General features: G+C 42.2%; 3 protein-coding genes across 5 annotated transcripts; 2 read left to right on the top strand and 1 right to left on the bottom strand.

The window, feature by feature from the left end:
• The first annotated feature begins 636 nt into the window (after positions 1 to 636).
• si:ch211-166a6.5 (clustered mitochondria protein homolog) lies at positions 637 to 11,850 on the top strand. The gene is made up of 29 exons (XM_028579050.1): positions 637 to 719; positions 810 to 933; positions 2,316 to 2,425; positions 2,578 to 2,749; positions 3,897 to 4,034; positions 4,127 to 4,281; positions 4,371 to 4,525; positions 4,718 to 4,840; positions 4,972 to 5,104; positions 5,195 to 5,287; positions 5,419 to 5,585; positions 5,797 to 5,967; positions 6,076 to 6,513; positions 6,593 to 6,666; positions 6,809 to 6,913; positions 7,005 to 7,105; positions 7,194 to 7,346; positions 7,446 to 7,508; positions 7,638 to 7,873; positions 7,964 to 8,048; positions 8,205 to 8,358; positions 8,483 to 8,622; positions 8,880 to 8,960; positions 9,135 to 9,260; positions 9,374 to 9,483; positions 9,596 to 9,686; positions 9,776 to 9,898; positions 10,002 to 10,075; positions 10,848 to 11,850. The coding sequence occupies exons 2-29, from the start codon at positions 888 to 890 to the stop codon at positions 11,512 to 11,514; spliced, it is 4,284 nt and encodes a 1,427-aa protein (XP_028434851.1). The 5' UTR covers positions 637 to 719; positions 810 to 887; the 3' UTR covers positions 11,515 to 11,850.
• A 3,160-nt stretch (positions 11,851 to 15,010) lies between these two features.
• srrd (SRR1 domain containing) lies at positions 15,011 to 16,572 on the bottom strand. The gene is made up of 6 exons (XM_028578943.1): positions 16,304 to 16,572; positions 16,165 to 16,205; positions 15,877 to 16,085; positions 15,677 to 15,775; positions 15,441 to 15,592; positions 15,011 to 15,354 (listed from the first exon to the last, which is right to left on the bottom strand). Exons 1-6 carry the CDS (start codon positions 16,450 to 16,452, stop codon positions 15,114 to 15,116), a joined length of 891 nt encoding a protein of 296 aa, XP_028434744.1. The 5' UTR covers positions 16,453 to 16,572; the 3' UTR covers positions 15,011 to 15,113.
• On the top strand, positions 16,015 to 21,879 carry tfip11 (tuftelin interacting protein 11). 3 transcript variants are annotated; one of them, XM_028578941.1, is made up of 15 exons: positions 16,015 to 16,221; positions 17,440 to 17,647; positions 17,866 to 18,037; positions 18,138 to 18,294; positions 18,405 to 18,532; positions 18,647 to 18,808; positions 19,045 to 19,236; positions 19,378 to 19,557; positions 19,683 to 19,817; positions 19,926 to 20,029; positions 20,129 to 20,297; positions 20,434 to 20,677; positions 20,811 to 20,953; positions 21,078 to 21,243; positions 21,385 to 21,879. In XM_028578941.1, the coding sequence occupies exons 2-15, from the start codon at positions 17,442 to 17,444 to the stop codon at positions 21,729 to 21,731; spliced, it is 2,505 nt and encodes an 834-aa protein (XP_028434742.1). In that variant the 5' UTR covers positions 16,015 to 16,221; positions 17,440 to 17,441; the 3' UTR covers positions 21,732 to 21,879. The 3 variants fall into 3 exon arrangements, with proteins under 3 accessions (XP_028434742.1, XP_028434743.1, XP_028434740.1); XM_028578942.1 differs by lacking the exon at positions 16,015 to 16,221 and adding an exon at positions 16,574 to 16,834; XM_028578939.1 differs by lacking the exon at positions 16,015 to 16,221 and adding an exon at positions 16,574 to 16,953.
• Positions 21,880 to 22,237: the final 358 nt, after the last annotated feature.

Below are 22,237 nucleotides of genomic sequence, written 5' to 3'. Positions count from 1 at the left end.
ATTAGGTGAATACTTTCAGCATATGCTGACTTCCCTGTCTTTCAGCTGGGAGGTAAATTAAACCAGGGCCTAACATACTGTAGATGGTAGGTGGAATGTCAATCAATACAACATGGCATTCTAGCATAACCAAACAAGTGACCTGCTCAACCTAACCCAGAAATGTTAATGTTTGGTTTGGACTGAGATATGCCAGGTATGTGTGAGAAAGCACATCTTGAGACACTGACACACCCATCTGTGGCAGGTTACCTGTCTCATAGATTTTTTTTTGGCTGACTTCATTATTATGAGTGTAACATAGAGGTTGGGATGCACTCATATGGGCTCCCTTGGCCCTGTATTAGAGGAATATGTATAGTTTATTATTTGTTTCTATTAAAGCATATATACACAGGGATTCACTAAATGAACCATAACATTTGGAAGTACTTTATGATAAAAGCAGCGTTGTTGGTCATCTGAGGTCAAACCATAACCAAACATAATGCGTGTTTGATTTTACCTCGCCTCCAGGGCTTATGGAGTTACGGAGTGAGGTGTGAAACATGCGGGGGGAAGGAAGAGTGAGTTGAGCTAGAATATGTAGACACACCCAGTCCAACAAAGTGTGAGAGGCACAGAGTCTGTGTGGAGCAATAAGAGGGTGTGGCCTTTATACTCAGGGAGAACAGATAAGCTGAGTTTGCCTTGTAGAGAGGGGCAGGAGTCACAATCCTGTACGGACAGACGTTTATTTTCACTCTGCTGGCCTCTCTTAACATCCAGCAACTCATTTCCACTCCCTCTCTTGTGCATTTCTCTAACAGGCTGAAGGGGAAGTGGCTTCCAGAACAGACAAGTAAAAACCCAAGAGGACAGCTCAAGAAAAAGTACAGCACGCAGCCATGAAGGACAAAGTCAGGAGAGGAGGAAAAAATCAGGCCAAGGCTGGTGAGAAATCCCTACAATGTGTTTTTTTTTCTTTCTTTTTTGCTTCTCTCTCTCTCTGTCTCTATTGTTGTACTTTCCTCTTCCTTTTTTTTTTCGTCTGGTGCGTGCCTCCCTCACTGGAGAATGTGAGGGTTGTGGGAGATTTAGCACTGCACTGCTGCTCTGAACATGGCTGGTGCTATTCTCTGCTTTCACCAGCTTTTTAAATACTGGGAGAATCTGCTCCACAATTTCAACTTTTATGGTATATTTAGTTACACAACCTGAAATCCATAGACAAACCGTACATTCTCAGTCACAATCTTTTAAAGACAAGCTTTTGTTCAAAACTCTGTACACAGCTGTTTATCCAAAATCAAAAACCTGAGGTGTGAAGAGATATGAATCCGTGGCACAGCATCATGCCTGACAGGATAATTCAATTTAATGTGATTTCACTATATGACCCTAAAGGGAAGCAATACTCCCAGCTTGTTTAGTTTATAGTACAAGCTAACCTAAGAAATCAGTGCCAAAATAAAGAGGCTGTTTTCTTTGGTATTAAAAGGTAGCAACTCCAATAGAAAAGAGGCGGATGGCTCCAAGCCCGCAGAGAGGAGGGAATTTCTTCCAGCCAATCACTAACAGAGAAGCTATTTTTTTTGGGTGCTTTCCAGTGGTAAAGTGATCCCAGATTGACAGCAAGAGCTGGGAATTTACTGTATGATGACTTACAATCTTCAGAGATGAGTGCAAAGTGGATTTTCTGCGTTGCCGTGTACATGGCAAAGGTGTTGTTTATATTTATGCATTATCTGCATGCATCCATGAATGTAAGCATGCTCTACTGCCAAGTTATAGGTTTGTTAGTTTATTTGTTAAAGCATTCTGCCGTCTGCACATGCCAGCGCTGGGTGTGGTTGTCCCTTCACCGTGAGATGACATGAAGGCAAATTCAACAGGTTTAGTCACACTGCAGGCCGAGGAACAGGCTGGGACCTGCTCTCCCACTGGTACTACTGCGTGTGTGTAAAAAGGCAGACACACCCCACTTTCCCTTTCTTTGACCGTTTCTTCTTCATACATTCACTATCACCCTCAGGCACTCTTACTCACACAGACTCATCGGTCCAGCTCATGATAATTTAAGAGGAGATTAACGTTCTTGTCTGATTCTGCAGCAAAGAAGAGATGATGGCATGTGAACATAATAAGCCACGATTATAATTATTTCATTCATTTATTCATGCATTTTCTACAGCAGCATAGGTTTTCAGGGTCATAGTGCACTGAAAAAAATCCCAGCATGTAATGAGCGGAAGGCAGGAAATCAACCTAAACTATTTGCTTGTCAAGTGCAGTTCTCTGTGATTATCCTCAGTTTTGTTTTCGCCTTCAAACAGATGTAATGAGCCTGACTGGCGACAAGGATGCTGTTGGTATGAAGTCTAATGAGGACACATCGTTCTCTGTGAAGATCCAGGGAGCAGGAGTAGAGCCATTTGAGCTGCAGGTACAAAACTTCATCTCAGTCCCCCTCTTATTCAACCTTTTATTAATAAGATGGAAACTAACACTTTTACAGGGACTATTTTAATAGATAACTGATTTTATAATCTGTAATTGTTGGCATTACTTGCAGTGTTCTACCATGTGTCTTTGTAGGTCCATGCATTTTGGCTTGTACAAGATGCAGTAATGACTCTGCTTTCGAGGGATGAAGTGTTTCCACGGTCAAACTTTACGCTGGCACTAGCTGGTACGACTCTGGACCCCCTCACAGAACTGCAAAGCCTCAAGGGGCTAAAACCAGGAGTCATCCTTCGACTGGTGGAAGGTGTGTCTTTTTGAGTCTTCTCCTTAAGTTCAGCTTTATGTCCAATCTAAATTGTTTTTCTTTAATAACTTGGATGTTATTCCTTAAATGTTATTTATTGGTGCTCCCCACCCAAACATTTTCTTTTGCATGCATTTTTACAGCATAACTAATGACTACTTTCTGCAGAAATATCTCAAGATCTGTTTGCTTGAACAGATAGATGTTATTAGCCCATCTACGACTCCACGAATCTTCTTAAGAATTATCTCTTGACATCGACCAAGCTACGACAGTAAAATGTGTATGAAATCTTGTAAAATAATGACTTTTGATGCAGTTGTTAGAACTTTTAGGCAATACTGAGTCCTGTAATGCATTAAGTTGTTGTCTGGCCTTTTAACAATATAGTTTTTATTCTCTTACATGACCACATACGTACCTGCCTACATATCCCGGTCATTTATGGTTTAATGATTAATTATAGAATTAAAATATCAGACAAGAATGATCCTGTCCATTTCTTTCTCACAGTATCCCTTTCACAGACAATTAAGTCTCATTCACCTCAGAGCAAATCAATGACTCACCTTTTCTGAGTCATCATATCAAGGCTTACAGTTGCAGAGATTACAAGTGTGTGCCAACTATAAATCTGTCTCTCACCAGCTAGTTGTTGAAATATTAAAACAAACTATCCTGCAGTGCATCGGTTTCTATATACAGTATATATCCTGTCAATATTTGTGTCTATGAGAATAGGCATCATTAATAATTGGTACTTAATGTGCTTTAAAAATTCAAAATATAACATCAATATAAACACTTTTTAATGAATGTTAAGGGGATCATGACCTCCTAGAGTAGAGTATTTGTTCTGTGCATTCTGGCTGTTTAAAAAGAGTGTCCACTGGGCGCCCGGATAGCTCAGTTGGTGGGGCAGGCGCCTATGTGTAGAGGTTTACTCTTCAACACTGCGGGCCTGGGTTCGGCTCCGACCTGCAGCCCTTTGCTGCATGTCGTTCCCCCCTCGCTCTCCCCTTTCATGTCTTCAGCTGTCCTGTCAAAAATAAAGGCAGAAAATGCCCCAAAAAATACATCTTAAAGAGTGTCCACAGTTTCATAACGGTCAGTGTAACTTTTACAATACCACCGTGTGTCTTTCCAGAACCCTACACCGCCCACTCAGCCAGGCTCCATCTGGCTCGTGTGCTGGAGCTGCTGAGAGCGTCTGGACCTCAGGATGCACTGAAAGAAGGACGCTCCCCAAGCATACTGGAGACCCTCACACATACACACACACCAGGTATACACACATACACACACAGGGTAATACAAAGATGCAAAATTAACAATCAACCTCATACTGAAAATCTCCCTTTATCACCGGTGGTGCAGACTCCAGCTTACCGAATGGAAAGAGCCTGAAACGCTCATTAAGCAACACAAAAACAGAAAAAAACAATCAGGATGGAGCCCCACCTGAGTACCTCCTCCCTGGTTCCTCAGAGAGACCTCTCATGGCCCTGCTACCACACAGCTCCCAACCAGAGGTACATTTATTAGATCCGGTTTCACACTGGGCCAGCCTTGATGCACACAGACACAATGACGCTCTCTGACTTTATATCCATGTCATCAGGCCCCCAGCTACCTGAGGGACTTGTCTCTCAGCTGTTGGAACCCGGCTCCAGGACACAGGAAGCTGCAGGGAGATTTCCTGTATATCACTGTGGTGACAATGGAGGGACGACGTTTTGACATCACATCCTGTCCTAAAGGTTTCTTCCTCAATAGGTAAAGAAATAACTACATAACTATTTTTTGTCTACGGTTACAATGAATTATAGTCTTAAAAACTATCAAAGGCTAATAATGTACCTGTAGTTGTTTTATTTCCATTCTGAATTGAACTTTATTGAACTTTTAACTAGATAAATGTTTCATCTTAATTATTAATTATTTCCTCTTCCCCCTTCTGCATCTCAGATCTACAGAAGAAATGTTTGATCCTCGTCCTACACAGTCTTCCCCAGTCTGTCATAGTTTGACTGACCTGCTCTGTCACATCAGCCCTGCCTTCAAACTAACTTTGACCACCCTCAAAAACAGGTAACCTTACTATACTTATGCATGAAGGAAGCACGAGAACAGTGGGGTTTAGGAGAGGTGTATATTCCACGTTCAAATCATCAAACGATCATAATAACTGCTATTATAAACTGTTGCATTTCTTCCTTTAGGTCTCAGTTACCTCCAGTAGAGGTGATGCCCACTCCTTACCACACCCTGAGCTGGCTCGGGCCTCCCTGTGCCTCTCGCACTCACAAAAACACCTTCAGCAGACTGGGAGTGGATGAACAGTCGGCACAAGAGGTTCTTTAAACCACAGCATAATTGTTGCTATTTATTGAGTAGTGTGCTGCTGGCAGTGATGTTAAGTGTAACTGTGTGTGTTACGTGTAGGCTCCGGACTGGAATGAGGAGTTGCAAGCTGCCAGAGATCTTCCACAAGGCACTCTGGAGGAGAGGCTGCAGAGAGACAGAGCTCTGCTCCAGGTAACCAATAAAGGCTGTCTTTTAGCTCAGCAGCAACGGCAGGATAGTTCAGGACTCTTACTGTATCACCTGTTATTTGTTCGCTCAACATCTCCTCATCTCACCTTCATTTGTACCTGATTTCTTTTCAGGTGAACTGTGCATTTGTTAGGGCTGTGAAGCAGGGGGCACAGACTGTTGTAGACAGCTTTGTGGAGCCAGTGAATGGAAACCCTGAGGACCCAGCTTTTCTGTGGGGCGGTCTGTTCATGAGCCAGGGGGCAGCAAGCGCAATGTTTGGTGGGGACAGGGGTCGCAGGTGAGAGCAAACCACAAGTACAATGATGTGATCCAATAGATGTAAAGCCATTTGCTCATAATTGTATACATTGTTTTATGGCTGTAAAGGATTACAGGAAGGACACTGTGACCCCATGCTATCTCTGTTGATAGGATTATAAATTAGTTTTTGGATTTGGATTTGACAATGGATTTGACACTGATTATTGAAATGTTCCTCATACTTGCAGGGCTGCTCAGAGGCTGGAGCTGAAAGCAGTACAGGCCTACAGTAATATCGGGGGGCTGCACACTCTACCTACAGCCGTTGTGGACTACAGAGGAGTGCGTCTGTCTGCCCAGGGTCTTGCCCCTGGGTTGGAAGGCTCAGAGCAGGACCAGGCATCTGCTCCTGCCTCAAGGTAGTGGACTCATTTTTTTAACAATCCACTGTGGTAGTGTGTCACACTGTGAGGCAAGCATTTTTGTGAGTTTTTTCTGCTAATTGTCTTTCTTCTTTTGTTCTATAGAGGCTTGCTGTACGGGGTAAATGCAGGACCTCAAGAGTCCCCCCAACGCAGACGGCTGTTAGAGCTCTTGGCTCAGGCTGCCAAATCTCTCTCCCTCCAGAGACATGTTGTTGTGGCGCCCAATGGTCACAAGGTACCTCTTTTCACCTCAGTGGAAGCTCAGGGGTTGTTGGGGGCTGATGGGAGGTTCTACATACTGGATGTGTTCAGGACCTTCCCAGCTGATGCCAACTTCTGCCAAGAGGTGGAAACAGAATGTCAGACAGTCACTGGAGAAGAGGAGAGTGATAAATGCTGTGAAGAGGACAAAGAGAAGAAGGGTTGTGTAAAAGAAGGTTGGCCAGAGAATTATCACTCAGACTCTGGGTTTCCAAAGAGCTTCCCTCACGGGCTCTGTAGACTGAGGCCAGAGCTGGTGCAGGCTTTCATTCAGCACAAGTTAGTTCTGCATGAAATAAAACACTTTTAACTCAGTTTTAAAAGTTTTTCTGTGAAGTTAAAGTTTTGTTTCTCTTAGACATTGCCAGTTCACACAGCACGTCAGGGAGACGTTGGATGAGAATGGAGGCTTTGAAGAATGTGCAACAGCTTGTAAGAAGTGTTTACTACAGTAGATCTGAGTGGAAACCAAAATTATAGTTAATACATACAGATAGAGATATATATATATATATATATATATATATATATATATATATATATATATATTTGACAAATATACATATACTTGCAGGTGACTCTCGAGCCACTCAGGCAGTACGAGCTGCTTGTAAAGAAGTGGGCTCAGTCAGTGACATCATCTTTGAGATGCGCTTCAACCCAAGCGTCTTTTCTCCAGGTACCTATGAGAAACTACACATACACACACAAAGTCAAATCTTTTTGCTGGAACACAATGTTGGAACACAATTCTTATGCTTTGTATTCAGAAGTGTCCTTCCCTACTGGTGAAAGTAAGTCGACAAATCTGCAGAAGAAGTTACTGAGGGAAGCAGCAGCTTTCATCATCACACATCAGATACCAGCCTTTGTAAGTGGATCCATTGTTTACATACTATAATAAGCACATCTACTGCAAACATGAAACCAGCTCATTCAATGTATGTATGTGTGTGCAGGTGGAGTATTGCCTACAAAGCAATGAGGCACCAATGGATGGAGTTTCTCTAAAACTGGCCCTACACCAGAGAGGCATCAACCTCCGGTATCTGGGCCATGTCATCACCACCATCAGCCAGTCAGAACACAAGGAGCACCTGAGGCATATAACAGTGCGTTTGATTTACAAAATAGTCAAACTTAAACTGGTCTTGATGATGTAATCACTCTCGTAACTGTCCTTTCTAACATCCCACTTTCTGCTTAACCAGAGATCGGTCATAGGGGAAATTTTCACCCGCTCTACAAGAAGAGTGTTCAACAATTTCCTTCAGGTACTTTACAGTATTCTGTACAGAGCATTCCTATTCATTCTTATCTATGCACACCTCAAAGTGAGGTGCAGGTGTGGGCCCACATACCTCCAAAAGAATGAGCTGCAGCCTCCGGTTATGTCTTTGCAGGGTGTGGACGTGCCTAATCTCTCTGCAGCTGTCAGTCACTTTCTGTGCTGCCTATTGGTTCCCCACTTCACACCCACTCCTGTGGGGGAGGAGACTAAGAAGAAGTCAAGGAGGCGTGGCCGAGGGGCTGGGGCCCCTGAAAGCAGCACGCCCTGGAGTACGCTCACAGGGTCTGAGCTGTGGAACCTGGTCTGCCAGGATGCTGCTGAAACATATAACATCTCTGACAGCCTTGGGTGAGGACACAGTGTTCCCCCCTCATGTTTGTTAGTTATACAATGGCTTAGAGTCAATTTTAGATCAACTGTCATTTTTCTCATCGGCAGCTCTGGTCCGAACCACCTGGTGGAGCACTACAGCCTTCAGAAGCTCTCTTTGCTCAGAGAGTTCTGTTTAAAGACTGGAATACAGGTAACAGACATCTGTCACTGGATCAACTGAAACGCATAAATATTAGTAATGCTGTAATATACACTAAGTTGTAATTGCAAAATGGCAGATACAAACCTGAAATAAGATACTGTATAATAAAAGGGGAAAGTATATTTTTTTCTGTGTCTACAATAGTTGAGACTGAGAGACTATGTCTTCGACAACCAAAACAAAGCTCCCATCGGTCCAGACGACGTCCTCAACATCTTTCCTGTTGTCAAGCACATTCACATGCCAACAGTGGATGCTTCAAAAGCATTTAGTGCTGCACAGAACTTCATTCAAAAGGGTGGGTCAATAAAGCCGGCTCTTGTGCTGCAAATCCATGTATCTGAATGCTCAATATGTGCTTTTGAACAAAATCTAAATGAAAAATAAATTCTGTGCAATATTATTGTGTTTCCCGACTGCAGGTCTACTGGATCAGGCCCATGAGCACCTGAAAGAAGCAGCCTACTTGTTTGGTAGGGTGTGTGATGACCTGCACCCTGAGGCCTGTTACTGCCACAGCATGTTGGCCAAGGTGGCCTTCGTGCAGGGCAAGGCAGCTGAGGTAGGCTCACTGCAGCTAAATAAACACGTTTTGCAGTGATAGGTAATAATGTAATTACTTTTACTCCACTACATATATGACAGCTTAGCTATAAGTTACTTTGCAGAATATTTTACAGAGAGAATGTACTGTTACACTTTGGGAAAGGCTGAAGTGCCCGTGTCTATTTCATGAGGTATTGAAGTGATTGTAATTTGTAATATACAAGAAGCTGGCCATTCATTCTTGTCATCGCTGTGGCTTTCTCTGTTCTCAAGGCTCGCAGTGTCCAGCTGAAAGCAGTGGTCATCAGTGAGAGAGTGCTTGGCTTTGACCATCCAAACACTATCCAGCAATATGTGAGTATAGCTACACATTTTTCATCCAGAGGTACCGCTGCTGGAAACCAAAGCCCTGGTCACTGTGAGATAGATATGAACTGTACCTCTGGGCCCATAACTACACATTTCTATAGGATTTGTATGCACTCTGTGTGTAGAGTGTGATTGTTTACATTTTGTTGTTATATGCAGGCCCTCTTGGGTGTGTATGCGTTTGCTGGAGGGGAGACTGCCCTGGCCCAGAAGTGTCTCCTCAGAGCTCGTCTGCTAATGCTAACAGTCCATGGAGAGGACCATCCCTACACTGCAACACTGGATGTAGGTTACAACACCTTGGTGTGCAACCCACGCACAAAAAAGTCTTTTCATAATAGCATCATAAACAATATTTCATTTTCAACAATAGCAATCATCTCATTGTTTCCTTGCAGAGCTGTCTTGGGTTGGTGCTTACAGGAGATCAGAGAGGGCTGTTCTTACAGAACGCCCTCAGACTCAACACTTCCTTCTTTGGCCCCTCACATCTGCACACTGCTCTCAGGTAAGACACCATTTATAGCTTGAACTCATATGTTTTATAAAAAGTAATGAAGTTGTTTGTCCCCTTTTCTAACATCATTACAATGTATCTCCCTGGTTTCTTGCCTGTGCAGTCAGCACCTGTTGGCCCACTGGATGTGCAGCAAAGGTGACTACCGAAGTGCTATGACCCACGAGAAAGAGGCCCTCGCTGCTTTTACCATGGTCAGTATATCTGAATGTGAGACGGTGCAAGAGAGAGATTGGTTATGTATGTGCATGTCCTCTTATCTTATGGTTATTTTCTTTTTCAGCTTGGAGAGGATCACCCTCAGACACGCTGCAGCAAAGAGTTTCTGTGCACCATAACCAAGCAAGCAGTGAAGGTGGAACGTTCTCTCAGACAGGCAGGAGCTGACTGCACGGAGACAGTGGAGGTATGCCCAGGAGCTCATGTGATCTCTGATATCATTAACGTGTTTGAATCTTACAATGTAAAGGGAAAGTGTTTATTAATTTCCCTGTCCTGTCTGTCCTCAGTGTCTAACTTCCACATCTGACACTGTGCTGGAGCAAATGGTCCTGGTGACAGGGATCAGGAGCATCACACACAGGTAAACATTCACTGGATTAAATATATGCTTAATATACTTGTTGAAAATTAGATTTTTTTTAAGCAGTTACCGATATCAAAATCTTTAAAAATCCAAACATCAATATATTGATCAATAGTTATTAACAATGCATAACATGAACACATTTGTAAAATTTGTGCTAATCCAAACATTTTGCTGTTGAAAAATAAAGTTGTTAATACTTTCTGGTGAAGTAAGTAATACTGTTTCAGACATATTTCAGCAATTCTTGGTTAATTATAAGCCAACAAATACTGCTATCTGTGATGTGACGATACCATTTCCCATAAATAATATGATGCAATAGATGTTAGAACACTTTGAAGGGGCCATTATGCACTTTGAGTACTTTTACTTTCTGTAATGTTTTTATTTTTTGGTTCTCCTGGATGATCTTGTTATTCCTCTCCATGGTGAAAACTATAAAAAAAAAAAGAAGCATAGTGAATACAAATCTGACCTTTTTAAAACACTTAGTGATGTAGAACCTTTCTCTACAATTGTAAAATGTTGAAGACGTTCTTTTAAATACACTATTTGAATATTTACCACCTGTTATTGCTGGTACAAAAATGTAAGAAGTGTGTTTTTAAAGATAATACATAGTATAAGAAACTGGAAACTTAAGAGAATTGCACTTACACTAAAATAATGCTCAAATCACTTTTGGTTCCAGCAGCATGCATGTGATTTCAATAATGTGTTGGTAGGTAGGACGTCACGCCACTAATGACTTCATTATGTTTTACAGAGATGGCCTTCAGGAGTATAAGAAGAAACACAAAGAACTAAAGGCAGCGGTGGCAAAAGAACTGGGATTCATAGTAACTAACGAGCTTGTCGCCTCAGAGACTGTGAACGGAGAAGAGAAAGGCTCAGATCAGGAAACAGGAAGCGGGAAGGAAGCTGAGGATGGAGGAAGCTCAGCATTAAAGAATACCAGCAAGAGCCAACAGAAGAAGCCAGTGAAAGAGACCTTGGTGAAGAGTGCTGCCATAGTTTCAGCTAATGGTCATGTGGTGGAGTCAGCTGAAGAGAACCAGCATGAGGAGAAAACGGATGTAGATGGAGGAGACAGTGACAGAGCAGCTTCAGAGGCTGAGGTCAAGATAGTGAATGGGGAGTCAAAGGTAAGGGCTGCAGGACAGGAAACTGAGACCAGTGCACCAAATGAAGTAAACAGCAACACAGCCAATGGGGAGATCAAACATGATGCAACAATTGATGAGATGAAGTCAGATGAGGTTAATGGTAAAATAAATGGAGCCTGTAACATCACTGTAAGCCCATCAGTCCTTAAAAGTAAAGGAACCTGGGCAGATGTTGTTTCAAAGGCCAATGGAGCAGGAAGCATACACACAGCAGTCAATGGAGTAGCAGATAATGTCACTGCTGATGAGCTGAAAGCTGAAGAGTGAAAACATATCAAAACAGGAAAACAGTGTTGTAGTCAAGTTTTTCCCAAGTCACTGCTGTAATAATAAAACTCTCCCAGGATGCTAGATGTAATTTGAGCGAATGAACATGAAGCAGGGAACGGAGAGTAAGAGGATGATGAGTATTACTTTGTGCTGGAGATGTTGTTGCTGATGCTGGAAGGGGGTTGTACTGTTGAGTGCTATATTTTTTTTTCAACAATAAACTTTTTACTCTGGTTTACCAGTGATGTTGCTTGTTTTGGGACATACATACATTGAATATATGCATGTAAACATGTGTGAAGGTATAATGCAAATAAACCACCTGCAAATAAGTGATGGTGCCACATCTGGAGAATCATTTAAATGTATACCATGGTCTGGTTGAATACTCAATTCTTATTAATGGACAGAGGCAACCGCCCAACGCACACGGCCTCCTCCATCGTCCATTAATTCCTGACAATGGACACCTCATCAGGCGTTAACCCTTAACATAAAGGACGACACCTGTGGTTTTTCTCCATTTACAAGAAATGTTGTACACATTACTAATGATTTTACAAGAGTTTTTTTTTTTTCCAACTTCCAGACAACCACTGATGTGGACAATGGTAACATCAATCTGCACAGCCACAACCTTGAAAACCATCATATACATTTTTTTTACGTTTTCATGTAAAAGTAAAAATTGTACTGCATGTACTGTGTGATGCTCTAGAAAAGTGTCCTACCCGTACACAGAATCTCTGATAGGTGTGGCTGGGTGCGGTCAGAAACATATGGAACGCCATTTGTGCAAATAACAGATAACAGGTACAAATACAGGATATGCATGAGTGCCTTGATTCAAAGCCCCTCGTTGGCCACAACCAGATAAGGCACGTTAATGCGTCATTTTTTGTTGTATAAAAAATATGCTGTGTTAACATGACAAAACTCTATGTGTCAAAGTGCATTTTAATGCAACGCTGATGTCACATTGTCCTGGAGTACACCTGTACATTTACATTTTTATTGAATTCTTAATAACAGGGTATATAAGTACAGGGTTGGTCATACATTTTGCAATCTTGGCATAAACATATGACATGTCACAGAGGAAAAATAAAGTAAGAAACATAAGGGGGAAATCCAGTCTACAGAAGCATGAAGAAGCTATGCTGTATTTTGTCTCTGCTTTCTGAGGTTGAGTTTTCATTAGCCCTTGTGTAGGCCCAAAAAAGATCCCAAGAGGTCATCCCATCCTCGTTAGCCAACAGTTTGTGAAGCATAGAATGCTGTCTCCACCATTGCATTAGTCCAGTCTTTCAGATTAGGAGATACAGCAGTTTTCCAGTGTCTTAAAATAACTCTAGAAGCTGTGACCAAGCCCACCAAAATGACAGAAAAAGTTATTTTTGATATATTCTGTATTTGTGATCTGTCCCCTAGTAAACATACGGCAGGAGTCAGGGGAATCACTGAACCTGACCAGTTACTCAGGAAGTCCACAACTTTCATTTCATTTATTTGTATAGCACAAGTAAACACAACAGAAGTTGACCACTGTCCTTCACATAACAAGAGTCAGGAAAGATAATAGAATAAAACATCCTTCATACAGCAGAAAACATAAATAAAAATAAGAATTTAGAGAAATGCACGCTCCAAGAGATACAACTTTAGTTTGAGTTTAAGCTCATATAAAGAGGACAGCGATCTCAAGGAGACGGGGAGGCTATTCCACAGCCTAGGACCAACAACAGCGAAGGCACGGTCCCCTCTTGACTTTGACCCAAAATTGACTCACTAATGCACATTCCCATACACAGTGAAGAAAAGTTCCTACCTCTGTTTTACACTCATTCTATGTAATCTCACAGGGCTATGATAATATCTATGCATGATCTTATATTGTGTGAACTTCCCTCTTGCTTTCCTTACATACTTTCCACAGTCTGCTAGAACCCCCAACCATTTCTCCTGTGTAAAGTTTATTCTCAGGTCTCTCTGCCATAACAATTTCACATTAGAGGACTCACCACTTACTGAATAGTTTGTTAGTCTATAAAATTGTGAGGCCGTGCAGCGTTCCTGTGGCGCATTCAGATATTACAAAATATCATTTTCTGAACCATTGGTGTATGTACTTTACATTGTAGCAAAGTGTAATTCCTTCAGTGTTGTCCCATTAAAAGATATAATGAAATATTTACTAAAATGTGAGGGGTGTACTCACTTTTGTGAGATACTGTATTAATATCCTCATGTTGTCTGATGAGGATCTGTTCTTCATGAAGCCTACTTGGTTGGGATGTATATTAGGTAAAACTTGTTGAAGTTGTAGAGCCAGCACTTTTGTCAGTATTTTAAAGTCCAGATTAAGCAGGTAGGCTAATAGGTCTGAAATTAGATGGGTTTGTTATGTATTTGTCTTTCTTTGAAATCAGAGATATTAAAGCTTCATTAAATGTTGGCGGCATGGGGCCTTTTTCAAATGCCTCCTGATACACCTTCTCCAAGACTGGGGCAAGAATGTCTATGTACTCTTTATAATATTCCACAGGAAATCCGTCATAACCTGGTGATTTCCCGGTGTTCATTAATGACACAGCTTTCCTTATTTCTGCTACAGTTATAGGAAACTCTAACTTCCTTTTGTGATCAGGGTTAAGGTTAGGCATATTCATGTTAGAGAAGAATGAATTTATTTGGTTGTCATCGCAAGATACCGATGATTTATTATTACATGTTTATTTATTTTATTATCTGTTTATTTAACACAGGACAATACAAGCAAACATAATTACAATACAAAGCCCGTAACTGATGCGCAGCATATCGAGTTTGTGATGTATATAGTTTCTTGTAATATTGTTGAAATGTCTCATTTATATCTTTTGTTGTGGTTACTAAATTATCAGGTGAGAATTGTTCAGCAAAAACAAGATTTTCAGAGGGTATTAAGAATAGGTCCAAGATGCTCAACCATACTTTTTTCTCCCAAATTAGGCCTTGATAGAAACTACCATGATAGTTTTACAAGATTCAGTCCTTTGAAGCAGGGTTAAACGTCCCATGGCATGAAAATTTCACTTTATGAGTTTTTTTTAACATTAATATGAGTTCCCCTAGCCTGCCTATGGTCCCCCAGTGGCTAGAAATGGCGATAGGTGTAAACCGAGCCCTGGGTATCCTGCTCTGCCTTTGAGAAAAAGTAAGCTCAGATGGGCTAATCTGGAATCTTCCCATGTCGTCATAAGGGGAAAGGTTACCTCCCCTTTCTCTGCTTTGCCCATGGCAAGCTGGTCAAGGCCACACCCCCACCCTACCCCGCTTCTCTCCTCCTCTTTAGCATTTAAAGCTACAGACACAGAAATGGCACATCCTAAGGAAAGCTCATTGTAGGACTGGGTCGTAGTGGCTGTAATTCTGCACCAAGGCTGAATTTCGGGAAAGAGACTTCAGATACAGTATTAGGGGACCACTAAGGCCTGTATAAAAGCATCCAAAAAGCAGCATGTCATAGGACCTTTAAAAAAAAAAAAGTTTAAACTGTTTATATCAATGCATCAATAAAAAACAAAGTACTGTCCATTTCTTGTTCATCTCCTGTCTCAGCTCTGTGTTTCCCTCTGAATTATCTCCAAATCAGGGCAGTGTTGGTACTGTGGTTCAGGCGGCTCTGTCCAGGTGGATTGTGGGAGTTTGTTTAGGCTGCATGTAGGAAAGGTGATGACTGCAGTGTCACTGAAGATGTCAATCAGACGGGATGGACAAGGCAGCTGTCCCTCCTCACACACAGACACAGCCTGAGTAATGTAGCTGTAGTCCCGCTTGAACTCTCTCTCGATTGTTCTGTTGGGACGACAGACAGGAGACGTCACCTCACCTCTCCTCTAATTTCTTTAACACCATCTCTCTGATTAATGTCTTGTACTAACCTGTCCATCATGCCATTGAAGCTGTTTCCAATGATTATCATCAGAGGAAGACATTGTGTACTCCAATTTTTCCACAGAAGGTTGTTGTACAGGGCTTTCCCACAATGCATCAGGTAAAAGAGTGTGGGTTTAGTCACCAGACGCTTCCCCTCCTGCACAACACAGTGAGAAACAATACTGTTGTTTTTTGTATTTGTTCTCGACACTGTATACCTGCTAACTTCACCTTCACTGACCTCATTTTCTGTGAGTACATTCAGACCCAGCTCTCTTAAGACATCCCTCTCTCCAGATGAGAACATGGGGTCGTAAACAGAGCAGTCCCTTAGTGGAATCTAAAGAGAGAGGAGCAGTGAGACACATAACTTATAATGAACAGTGCCTCATGTAGACGGTTTGTTATCTCATTGGATAAACAGTAAACACATCCTCCAACCTGTCCTGCATCCAGCAACAGCAGCAACATAGCAAGCTGGAAGCGAGCTGAAACACAGGAGGAAAAGGAGCCAAGGCCATAACAAACACACTCCAGCTGTTGACATTGTCTGCCATCTCTGGGGCTCCCCAGCTGGTCGGTGGTACCCTCGGTGTCCCTGTTCTCTGCAGGTTTTGAGAGGGCTGCTGATCCTGCCACAAGCACCTGCTCTGAAGACAAGATTCCTGAAAGGTTTCCTGATTTCACAGCCAAACAAAATATTTAACTCAACGTGTCCAGCTTACTCACCTTTCCACTGTTGACAAAACTCCTCGCATCTTAGCTCAGACCTACAGAGGAAGGATGGTAAGCAGAGTTAATGGACTCCATCTGAAAAAATGAACGATGTTACAGGAATCTGCCGCTTAACTGGATTTAGGCTTATTACACTGTGTCTCTGATTCGTTTAACAGTTTTCCCGATATCCAGCTGCTCCTGGCAGCATGTTGAATGTGGGGACCCCTGAATTGGTTTGGATTTTCGCGCTGCACCTTTTCGTCGCCGGGCCACCTGCCACTTCTCCCCGGTGTCAGACATCTATAATAATTCACCGGTGCCCTATATACACATACACAGATATGCGATAAAAAATATATTTATTAACAAAGTTCTAAGTGCTGCCACGGGTTGGCGATTCTGAAGCAAATGGGACTATTTTCAGTGTAACACACGCATTTCCTCTTCCGGTTCTATGCCACATTTTGTATTCCGTAACCCCTGTCCGCGTGTTTTTCGCCACATGAACTGCCATGAATCGAAAAACCAAACACAATTGAACAACCTTTTAAATTATTTAGTTTTCTTCTGTATAATTGAGACACATTTACGCGTAACTTACATGTAAATTGAGAAAAGGGAAATACATTTTTCGGGGTACAATGTTTGGTGAAACACCGGCAACCGGAAGTACTGCCTACTGGTGAGATAGCTAGCGATAGCTAGCTGATTTCAGCTGGGTTACCCTTCATTACTGCCACAGATGAACATACTGTATATATAATTTCGAAGTAGGAGGGGGGGGGATAACGAACGTTTCAGGTGAGTTATAGTAGCAGTATTTTCGTTAGGTTTTCTGGTAACGTTAACGTAAAGCGAGAAGTTTACATTAGCTAGCTAACGTTAGCTTTGGCTAGTAAATATTAGCTTCTCTTATCACCTTGTTTTCTCCACAGCGGCAGTACGTAGAATTTTTTTACGAAGAGTATAGGTGTTGCATAACTAACGTTACTGTAACTAACGTTAGCTATTTGAGATGATGCTGTTTTATATTAAATTGTTGATCGCCTCATATATTGGCAAGATACCATGAACACATGATCACAGCTACAAAGCATTCAAAATAAATAAAACGTAACGTTGAAATCTCAACTTACTTAACTAGATTTATTCGCGAGCTTTCAGCCACCTCTCGTGACTTTCATCAGCAGAGATTGCTCGGTTGTCATAAAGATGGCTTCTTGATGTTGCTTATCATTTGGAGTTTTTACACTAACGTTACTTTAACCTTTGTTATTTGATATCCAGAGATGTCCATGTCCCATCTGTATGGGAGGAGAGAAGAGGAGGAGGAAGGTGTGGAGATAGAGAGCTTTGAGGTGACAGACTGGGACCTGGCCAATGAGTTCAACCCAGACCGCCGCAGATACAGGCAGACCAAAGACCAGGCTACCTATGGGATCTGGGCTGACAGGGACTCAGACGAGGATGAGAGGCCTAGCTTTGGGGGCAAGAAGTAAGGCATGGGTTTATTTTTGTTGCTGCCCCAGTGATCCTGTTGTGTTACCTTAACCTACACCCAACCATATCGCTAACCCCAACCAGTTATCTCTGCTACGCCTAAACATAGCCTAACCTAAACCCTAACCCCAATGGGGGAAACACAAATCTAAGGGAAACTATTCAAAGGTACAATTGTCAGCAAAATTAGTGAAGTGTTTGTGTTTTTTCCAGATCCAAAGACTACAGTGCTCCAGTGAACTTTGTAAGTGCTGGTCTGCGTAAGTCTGCAACTGAGGAGAAACAGCAACAACAAAAAGTAGAAGGAGACTCTGATGACTCAGAGGAAGATGGTCCTTCAGCACCTCCCCCTCCTCGTGGCACTGCACCCAAAAAACTCCAGATGGTAAATTTTGTTGTGTGTATGTTTTTTGCCCCTTGCAATGTATTCTGTAACAGTGTTTTGTCAGAAACTGATTTTTTTTTTTTTTTTTTTTTTTGGCTAGGGTCATTTCCGGGGGAACCAGTCTCAGAGGTTTGCAGGTGGCGTACAGTCTGGTAAAGGCATTGGTACCTGGGAGAAGCACACAAAAGGAATTGGACAGAAACTTCTGCAGAAAATGGGCTACCAACCAGGCAAAGGCCTGGGCAAGAATGCTCAAGGTGGGTAGGCCTGAGGAGGCTATGTTATTTAGACATTTAGTAGCGTGTGTTTTACAGGAGCAACAGAGTAGTTGGTATACTCTGACTCTACTCTCCTCTTATTGCTGCAGGTATTATAAACCCCATTGAGGCAAAGGTTCGTAAAGGCAAGGGAGCCGTGGGTGCTTATGGCAATGAGCGAACCCAGCAGAGTCTCCAGGATTTTCCTGTGGTCGACTCAGAGGAAGAGGAGGAAAAGGTAGAGTCTTTGCCTCTTTTTCCAATTCAGCCACTGTTAGTTTATAAAGCAGAAATGATATTGAAGAGTCAGTCAACATTATTTTGACATTATTCTCAATGTCTGTCTGTGTAGGAGTTTCAGAAGGAGCTAGGCCAGTGGCGTAAGGATCCTGCAGGCTCTATAGGAAAGAAGAAACCCAAGTACTCATACAGAACTGTGGACGAGCTGAAAGCTAAAGGCAAGCTGGCAGGGCGCAGTACAGCGGCATCCGCTGGAGAGTTGGCACAGGTCAAGGTATGTTTGAAAAGACTTGCATTAACACTCTTTTGCGTCTGTCTCACAGGAATGTTATCAGGGCACTATTGAATTAAGCTGTAATGTTATAACAAGCATTGGGAACATAAATTAATAGCACTTGGGCACTCTCTACAAGCCCCTATGGATGACATTATAATATGAATGTAAGTAAATGGTCGGCTGCCATTTTTGTCTCTAAATCTCATTTACCCCATATCTGTTCCCATTTCTAGGTTATAGATATGACTGGAAGAGAACAAAAGGTATATTACAGTTATAGTCAGATGTCCAACAAGCACAGTGTTCCAGATGAAGGTCCTCCAAGCTTGTCGGCTCAGGATCAGAAGGGATCTGGCTTTGCTCTCCCTGAACTCGAACATAACCTGCAGCTTCTGATAGACCTCACAGAACAGGACATATTACAGGTACGAGGGAACAAAAAATATCTGCCAAATGTCTATGGCTATGAGTTTCTACAAGTTTTCTACGTACCATTCTGCCACTTCTTCTTCTACCACATACTTGCATGCTTTCTCTTATGCTATGTTATTTTCTGCCTCCTGTAGTCCGCCAGACGTCTGCAGCATGAAAAAGATGTGGTTGTGTCTCTGAGCCATGAGTCACTAGCACTGCAGAGCAGACTGGATGCAGAGCAAGAGTCCATCCGGAGAATGGAGGCCGTTTTGGCATTGGTGGGGCGTTTTCCTTCTGGGGAGATGGCACCTGGGGAGGGACCCACCCTGCAGGTACATATGCAGTGAACACACAGACTAACAGCTACAGTTCTCAGGTTGTTTCAGTTTGTTAGTTCTTGCTCTGTTATCACATTGAAATATGTAATGGCTTTGGTGCTTTTCTTCTCTTTCTTCAGGAGTGTGCCCGGATCTTTGAGACTTTACAAACAGACTATTATGAAGAATACAAGACAATGGGATTGGCAGACCTGGCTGTAGCTGTCGTTCAGCCATTACTCAAAGAGAAAGTTCGTTCCTGGGACCCTCTGAAGGTAGAGTATGCTTTTGCATTTATCTTATTTTGAGGTAACTACATACTTTAATCATCAATAATTAGTAATGAAGCTACCACTTCTCATACTGTTCTCTAAATATTTCAGGACAGCTCTTATTGTCTTGAAGACATTGGTCAGTGGAGAGCAATCCTTGAATCTAGAGACCTCCATAACAGTGCCCCAGATTCAAACATGGACCCTTACCACAGGTAAAAAAAAAAAAATAAGCTGTGCTCATCTTTACATAAATTAATTAATTGTTGACTACATGTGTTTATGACATGTGTGTCCTATCGTTGTTGATCCAGACTGTTGTGGGAAGTTTGGATCCCAGTGATGCGGCCCTGTGTGTCAGGCTGGCAGCCTCGTATAGTAGGGCCAATGGTGGACTGCGTGGAAGTGTGGGCTCCTCTTCTCCCCGTGTGGATCCTGGATCACCTGATGGAGCAGCTGATCTTACCCCGGCTACAGCGAGAGGCAAGACACTCTCCATTTAAAGACACTCTTACCTCGATGGAGAGAAACTCACATGGTTTTGATCATTTCACATATTTACCTGTGGATAATTGGCTCCTACACTGTGAGCGGTTTTCATTGATTTCTGTTTTGATAGGTGGATAACTGGAACCCTTTAACTGACACAGTGCCCATCCACTCCTGGATCCATCCTTGGCTTCCTCTGCTCCAATCACGTCTAGAGCCTCTTTACCCACCAATCAGAAGCAAACTATCCAATGCCTTGCAGCGATGGCATCCCAGCGATGCTTCAGCCCGCCTCATCCTGCAGCCTTGGAAAGATGTGTTCACACCAGGTGCATGGGAGGCCTTCATGGTGAAAAATATCATCCCTAAACTAGGTATGTCTTTTTCAGTGACAGCAATGGCAGTGGAAGAAAATTTATATTCATTTATATTCTTATCCTTTACTGTCCTTCCTTTTTCCCCTCTGGTTTCTCTTCTTCATGTGATGGCTTGTGTGTCCCTCCTCAGCTCTGTGTTTGGAAGAGCTGGTTATCAACCCTCATCAGCAGCAGATGGAGCCATTTCACTGGGTGATGGACTGGGAGGGCATGTTGTCCCCTTCAAGCCTTGTGTCGCTGCTGGACAAAAACTTCTTTACAAAGTGGTTGCAGGTCAGTGAATATACTTACACGGAACAGAAAGTACCTAACCACAATAAATTATTGTATATACTTAATTTTATTAAATGTTTAGTTTTTTGTGACTTTATGGCCGTTTGTGTTTTGGTGATTATAGGTCCTGTGTTCATGGTTGAGCAACAGTCCTAACTATGAGGAAATCACTAAATGGTACCTGGGTTGGAAAAGCATGTTTAGTGACGCCTTGTTGTCACAGACGCTCATCAAAGAGAAATTCAACGAAGCTTTGGACATCATGAACCGCGCAGTGTCTTCAGGCATGGGTTGGTATTACACACGGTCTTAGAAAATAAACATGAAAAATATAGAACAGCATTCCTTTTATAAAATATGATAATTCATCCCTTTTTTTCTCTGCTGCAACAAAACTCTACTACAACCCTCATTCTTTTTCATATCCACAGGTGGATATATGCAACCTGGTGCGAGGGAGAATATTGCCTATCTAACACAGACAGAGAGACGAAAGGACTTCCAGTATGAAGCGATGCAGGAGCGCAGAGATGCTGAGAGCGTGGCTCACAGAGGCATCAGTGCTGGTGTGCCGACTAACTTCAAAGATCTTATCCAGACTAAGGCAGAGGAGAACAACATTGTCTTTATGCCCTTAGTGGCCAAACGGCACGAGGGCAAACAGCTGTACACCTTTGGGCGTATTGTCATTTACATAGACAGAGGGGTTGTGTTTGTGCAAGGAGAGAAGACCTGGGTGCCCACGTCTTTGCAGAGTCTGATAGATATGGCAAAGTGAGGGTGGGCTGACTGATTCCTTGGTCTGCTAAATGTAAAAGAGAATAAGTAGTGCAAATGTTAACTTCAGTATGCTGATCCTTGTCATATGTGTCTTTGTACATTTTTAAAGTATCACTAGAACTGTTAATAAATAATTTTCAAATGTATGTGGCCTATTTGTTTGCTGTTTTAGTTAGATGCGAAATGTAAATAAGTACGTTCAAGTTCAGTATAGAGTAGAGCACATGTATGATATTTGTTGGTTTTCATAAGGTTTTGCATTCAACACAGGCAAGGCAAATTTCTCTATAAAGCATATTTCTTGGCAATCAAAAAATACTTGTGTACTAATGTAGTATGAGTCCTTTTATTTACATGTACAAAACATATTGTTGATTTTTATGTACATAATTTTAATTTCTTAAATGATTATGGTATTGCTACGTTTAATGTGCCTTATAGTGTTTTATACATTTTTTTGTGTCGTGAGGTCTTTTGAATTACTTTTTTATTCTGTAGGTGGCA

This window comes from Perca flavescens, chromosome 5 (genome assembly GCF_004354835.1).
Source record: "Perca flavescens isolate YP-PL-M2 chromosome 5, PFLA_1.0, whole genome shotgun sequence".
Lineage (NCBI taxonomy): Eukaryota > Metazoa > Chordata > Actinopteri > Perciformes > Percidae > Perca > Perca flavescens.
The sequence above is the reverse complement of the archived record's forward strand: the minus strand, read 5'-3'. Positions and strand labels throughout refer to the sequence as shown.

What these genes read in the sequence shown, in the direction of transcription:
- tfip11 (XM_028578941.1), top strand. Translation starts at nt 17,442, where the DNA reads ATGTCCATGTCCCATCTGTATGGGAGGAGAGAAGAGGAGGAGGAAGGT. An exon ending in AACATGGACCCTTACCACAG is followed by an intron (nt 20,030 to 20,128) that starts GTAAAAAAAAAA and finishes TTGTTGATCCAG; the next exon opens with ACTGTTGTGGGAAGTTTGGA. An exon ending in TACCCCGGCTACAGCGAGAG is followed by an intron (nt 20,298 to 20,433) that starts GCAAGACACTCT and finishes CTGTTTTGATAG; the next exon opens with GTGGATAACTGGAACCCTTT.
- si:ch211-166a6.5 (XM_028579050.1), top strand. Translation starts at nt 888, where the DNA reads ATGAAGGACAAAGTCAGGAGAGGAGGAAAAAATCAGGCCAAGGCTG. An exon ending in GGTGGGGACAGGGGTCGCAG is followed by an intron (nt 5,586 to 5,796) that starts GTGAGAGCAAAC and finishes TCATACTTGCAG; the next exon opens with GGCTGCTCAGAGGCTGGAGC. An exon ending in ACAGAACTTCATTCAAAAGG is followed by an intron (nt 8,359 to 8,482) that starts GTGGGTCAATAA and finishes TCCCGACTGCAG; the next exon opens with GTCTACTGGATCAGGCCCAT.
- srrd (XM_028578943.1), bottom strand. Translation starts at nt 16,452, where the DNA reads ATGTCTGACACCGGGGAGAAGTGGCAGGTGGCCCGGCGACGAAAAGGT. An exon ending in AAACGAATCAGAGACACAGT is followed by an intron (nt 16,206 to 16,303) that starts GTAATAAGCCTA and finishes CTTCCTCTGTAG; the next exon opens with GTCTGAGCTAAGATGCGAGG. An exon ending in TGTTGCTGGATGCAGGACAG is followed by an intron (nt 15,776 to 15,876) that starts GTTGGAGGATGT and finishes CTCTCTCTTTAG; the next exon opens with ATTCCACTAAGGGACTGCTC.